This window comes from Nannobrachium achirus (genome assembly GCF_963921795.1).
Source record: "Nannobrachium achirus genome assembly, chromosome: 20".
Lineage (NCBI taxonomy): Eukaryota > Metazoa > Chordata > Actinopteri > Myctophiformes > Myctophidae > Nannobrachium > Nannobrachium achirus.
The window spans coordinates 33,908,831-33,914,830 of record NC_137827.1 but is presented as its reverse complement, the minus strand read 5'-3'; the positions used below and the strand labels follow the sequence as shown (position 1 = coordinate 33,914,830).

Sequence of the window (6,000 nt, the reverse complement as noted above, 5' to 3'; positions counted from 1 at the left end):
ACATACCGAACACACTCAACTCACTTGCACGCACATGCACACATGCGCGCGCGTGCACAGCGCACGCACGCACGCACGCACGCACGCACACACACACACACACACACACACACACACACACACACACACACACACACACACACACACACACACACACACACACACACACACACACACACACACACACACACACACGTACAACAACTCTATATCAGATCTAGAGTGAAGAAAAATAGCAGAGCTGCTATTTTCCTTTTTCTGAAAAATGTTGATGTTGATTTACTAGTCCTTGCCCATGTGCACAGTATATGAGGGATTGAATGTAGGAGTCTCAGAAGTAATGTTGGAGAACCCAGTAGTGATCAGTCATTTCCAAATTTGTGCACTGTTTCAGCATGCGGCTGTTACCATGGTGGCGGCTTCAGTGGGAACAAAGGCAGGCTCTTTGTGTCTCCATCACTCACGGAAATCACTGCTGTTCATTAAATTATTGGCTGAGGAATGCGACAAAAATTACATAAAATGAAATAAATCCATGAATTCAAGTCTCCATTGGGGTGAGTAATCGATAGCAAATATATATATATATATATTTTTGGATGAACTATGCCTTTAATACCCAACCGACGGTTTCCTGACAACCAACTAACCAATCACAACTGTCTGTGGGGTCCATCCTCACGGACTATGGGATGCGGGCGCTCTACCGAGCCGGCAGCGTGGCGGGGAGGGACTATGCAAATGAGATGATCTGAAAGAGATGCTTTCCCCGCTCCTGTGTGAACTGGGACACAGTCAGTCACAGAGCACTTGCTCGACACAGAGTCACAGAAAGAGAGAGAGAGAGAGAGAGAGAGAGAGCCTGAGCCTCGTGGAAGCTGCTGCACTAGTAAACAAAACAGTTCACTCGTTCCATTCGACCAAAACATTGCAACATGTCTTCGAAGTGTCCCAAGTGTGAGAAGACGGTGTATTTCGGTAAGTGATGGTTGTCCACTTTCACCAGAGCACTGAAATGACTTCTGTTTGAGTAGCAAAAATGTATCTTATGGGGACAATGAATGACATTTCTTGCTGCCACGATATATTGCCTTTGTTGTTTAAAATATGAACTTGTTATTTGTTATTAACTGCGACTAGGATTGTGCTGCAAGTTTGTGGTGTTTTTCCCGAATGACACTTGTCGTTGCATACCTTGTCTCTTGTGTCATCATCAGATCATAACATCCTAATATTTCATGCTGCTAGATGATCCGTAGATGGGACAAACGGTGGTGGGAATGTGTGTTATACCCTTGTCATATTCACTCAAGGGAATAATGTATAGAATAACGTTCACAGCATTCCTTGGATGATGTATTATTTTAGTTCTGAAGAGTGAATGAACCCAAAACCTTCACTCTGTCAATGATTCACAGAGAGAGACAGACCCTGGAGAGTTGTGCTGGCTCAATGTAAACATAGATATATAGGGGCTAAATTCCCCAGCCACAAAAGGCATCTTAGATTTGTTTCTTTATTTAGGTGTTGGCGGGCTATGCCAGAGTTAATTTGTTGTTTTTGGCATATTCACAAGCATGACAGTTGGCACTGGGCGTTGCTGGGTAGTGGGTACCCTTGCCAAAAGTGCAATGATACCATATGCTGAATTTGCCCACTCATAGATGAGCATGGTGACGGTGTTATGCTCTTATCTGTGTCAGTGGGAAAACAAGTAAACAACGTCCCACTCGTCATCTTTATGGTAATAGAGGTCTTTTTTCTTTTTCTTTTGATTTTCACAGCAAAAACACATTAATAATTGAATATGTGAGAAAGAGATCATAGTATTTGTATCTGGAGCGTGATCTGTTTAAGTTATACAAAATCTCTTCTTTCATCCTCATTTCCTCAAGTTTATTTTTTTATACATTTTCTTGAGTAGTATGTATTTATTTCATTTAAGGATTTCATTTAAGGATTGGGAACCCACCCAGTGTTAATTTTGTCGACTAAGACTAAAAGACTACAAGATTCTGATATTTAGTCGATAGGACTAGACTAGACTAAAACTATTTCAGAAGACTAAGACTATTATGTGTGTTATTCAAAAGACTAATGGCTGTAAAAATTATCATTGGTATGTAATGAAATTAAAGCCAAATACATCTTTTACCTCTACATTTGAGAATGGCACTTATCTGTTCTTTTCAAATCTTGTTGGTTTTGCACAGAGAGTAGCAGACAGTGTCAGATGTGATTGATACTGTTACGTTACGATTGACTAGACTAAAACAATTTCAGAAGACTATAAGACAGGAATAAGACTAAATGGTGTGTTATTCAAAAGACTAAATCAACATTTACACTGATGGTAGCCCTGTTGAACCCTGACCAATCAGCTATGTTTATGTTTATGCCCTCAATGCGTAATCAAAAACATTTAATTATTTCCAGCAACGGTCATCCATCCGTACAGTTCATGGCACAGCGAGCTGTGAGCTGTCATGGGGTCAAAATCAATTATAAGAGTGGATGAGAAGCCTTTTATTACATAACAGGCAACGACAGAGTGCACATCACAGCTGCTGCTCATCCTGTGGGTCCCACTAGTCACTGGGCTATCATAATGTTCACAGAAAGTAAGATTTAGTCTCCTGCAATAGTAAAACAAAAAAACTGACTTATTCCTCTTTTACCATTTGTGGCCTTAAAGCTGCAATCTGTCACTATTTTTAACGAATGAAACATTTTAAACAACCTGTATGGTAGAGTATGTTAATACAATCTCACTGTAGTCCCACTCCCTGGTGTCGGACACATGTTGTTTGTCAAGTAGACCTGCCTGGAGTTCATAAGCATAATATCTCCCTTGTTGGGGCGGACTTTCTTTTGGCTAAGCGGAAGATGTTTAGTCCAGGTTTTACAGTTGCAATTGCCTCTCTCTGTCGGGAAAGGACATAAAACGTGTGAATTATAGCCTTAATTCACAGCAATGAACCAGCAAGTGAGTCATAACTCCTCTGCTTTTTTTTCTCCTTCTCTTTTTTTTATATAACATAATACGATCTTTCATTGGAAGTTATTTTTGCAGAGGCTGGTTAGGGTGTAAAATGTGTTAGGGCGGAACATGCCTTGGTCTGAGTCGACACTTGAGCAGCTTGCAGGGTTGATGCTGGCTGGCCCTTCGTAGAATTTAGCCTCAGGCGTCAGAGAGTATAGGACAGCGCTATTCAACCTGCGGCCTGTGGGCATGTCTATGTGGCCCGTCATGGTCATACCAATACAAATATATTTTGTCTACTTTCAGCGTGGACAAATAATATCTGATGTCATTTTTCAGTTTCTCTCCAAGACCCCTTTATACAAGACATTTTTGCATTTTTGTTTGTTCCAAAAGAATAAACTTCATCATTTCATCATTAATGTATGAATGAATGAACCATTGTAAAGCGCTTGAGCACTTGGAAAAGCGCTATAAAAATGCAATTCATTATTGCAATTCATTATTAATCATTCCATGACAATCTTTTTGTTCAATGAGGTTTGGCCTTATCTATCTATAAATGCGAGAAGTCTCTGCGTGCGTGTCTGCGTGTGTGTCTGTCTGTAATCCGCGTATCTCGAGAACCGTTCGTCCCACCGGCTTCAGATTCGGCACGCGCGCTCCCCGCCGCGGCACGGAGTGCAGTGCCGGGCCTCGACCCGACCCGACCCACGGTTTTCCCTAACCGCCGCGAAACGTTCGGAATCTCCTTATGTGGAAATCGGCGCAAAATCGGCGCAAGCGCTGAGTCATTGTGACATCACTGCAGTGCCGGGCGCAAGCGCTGAGTCATTGTGACATCACTGCAGTGCCGGGCCTTGCCTCGACCCGACAGATATCTACAGATATCTCCGTATATGGGCATAAGACTGAGAACTCCATATATGGGCATATGGGCAGATACAGAGATCTCCATATATGGGCATATATAGACAGATATCTCCGTATATAGGCATAAAAGGGACACAGACTGATACAGAGATCTCCATATATGGGCATATGGGCAGATACAGGGGCCTAGCCTCGAACCGACAGATATCTCCGTATATGGGCATAAAAGGGACACAGACAGATATATGGGCATAAAAGGGACACAGACTGAGATCTCCATATATGGGCAGATACAGAGATCTCCATATATGGGCAATACAGGGGCCTTGCCTCGACCCGACAGATATCTCCGTATATGGGCATAAAAGGGACACAGACAGATATATGGGCATAAAAGGGACACAGATTGAGATCTCCATATATGGGCATATGGGCAGAATAAAAGGGACACAGACTGATACAGAGATCTCCATATATGGGCATATGGGCAGATACAGAGATCTCCATATATGGGCATATGGGCATAAAATGGATGCAGATATATGGGCATAAAAGGGACACAGACAGAGATCTCCATATATGGGCATATGGGCAGATACAGAGATCTCCATATATGACTGATACAGAGATCTCCATATATGGGCATATGGGCAGATACAGAGATCTCCATATATGGGCATATTGGCATAAAATGGACGCAGATATATGGGCATAAAAGGGACACAGACAGAGATCTCCATATATGGGCATATGGGCAGATACAGAGATCTCCATATATGGGCATATGGGCATAAAAGATGGACACAGATAGAGTATATGCACGCTCCCCACCGCGGCATATATGAGCATAAATAGACACAGGCAAACAGATGGTCAAAACGGGTCCTATGACAACAGGTATTATGGGATGAGCATAAATGGACACAGGCAAACAGATGGTCAATACAGGTCCTACAGAGATCTCCATATATGGGCATAAAATGGACGCAGACAGACAGATAACTCCATATATGGGCATAAATGGACACAGGCAAACAGATGGTCAAAACGGGTCCTACAGAGATCTCCATATATGGACATAAAATGGACGTAGACAGATAGATATCAACCATATATGGGCATAAATGATAAATGGACACACGCAAACAGATGGTCAAAACAGATCCTATGACAACAGGTATAATGGGGTTTGCATTAAAGGGCGGGGCATTCATCCCCTATTTACATTGTTCCCGAGTTGGCCAGGGCGCCGACTAGACGCTCGGCCGCCCTTTGGGCGGCCGAGCTTCTAGTCTATCTATAAATGCGAGAAGTCTCTGCGTGCGTGTCTGCGTGTGTGTCTGTCTGTAATCCGCGTATCTCGAGAACCGTTCGTCCCACCGGCTTCAGATTCGGCACGCGCGCTCCCCGCCGCGGCACGGAGTGCAGTGCCGGGCCTCGACCCGACCCGACCCACGGTTTTCCCTAACCGCCGCGAAACGTTCGGAATCTCCTTATGCGGAAATCGGCGCAAAATCGGCGCAAGCGCTGAGTCATTGTGACATCACTGCAGTGCCGGGCGCAAGCGCTGAGTCATTGTGACATCACTGCAGTGCCGGGCCTTGCCTCGACCCGACAGATATCTCCGTATATGGGCATAAGACTGAGAACTCCATATACAGATATCTCCGTATATGGGCATAAGACTGAGAACTCCATATATGGGCATATGGGCAGATACAGAGATCTCCATATATGGGCATATATAGACAGATATCTCCGTATATAGGCATAAAAGGGACACAGACTGATACAGAGATCTCCATATATGGGCATATGGGCAGATACAGGGGCCTAGCCTCGAACCGACAGATATCTCCGTATATGGGCATAAAAGGGACACAGACAGATATATGGGCATAAAAGGGACACAGACTGAGATCTCCATATATGGGCAGATACAGAGATCTCCATATATGGGCAATACAGGGGCCTTGCCTCGACCCGACAGATATCTCCGTATATGGGCATAAAAGGGACACAGACAGATATATGGGCATAAAAGGGACACAGATTGAGATCTCCATATATGGGCATATGGGCAGAATAAAAGGGACACAGACTGATACAGAGATCTCCATATATGGGCATATGGGCAGATACAG

The 6,000-nt window shown here is 43.7% G+C and overlaps 1 protein-coding gene across 1 annotated transcript in view; it reads left to right on the top strand.

Annotated features, from left to right (window-relative positions):
* Positions 1–805: 805 nt before the first annotated feature.
* crip2 (cysteine-rich protein 2) overlaps positions 806–6,000 on the top strand; it is a 30,578-nt gene continuing 25,383 nt past the window's right edge. Inside the window, exon 1 of the mRNA XM_080750546.1 lies at positions 806–978. Within this exon, the coding sequence (XP_080606672.1) occupies positions 936–978 (43 nt within the window). The 5' untranslated portion in view covers positions 806–935. The remainder of the gene's footprint in view (positions 979–6,000) is intronic.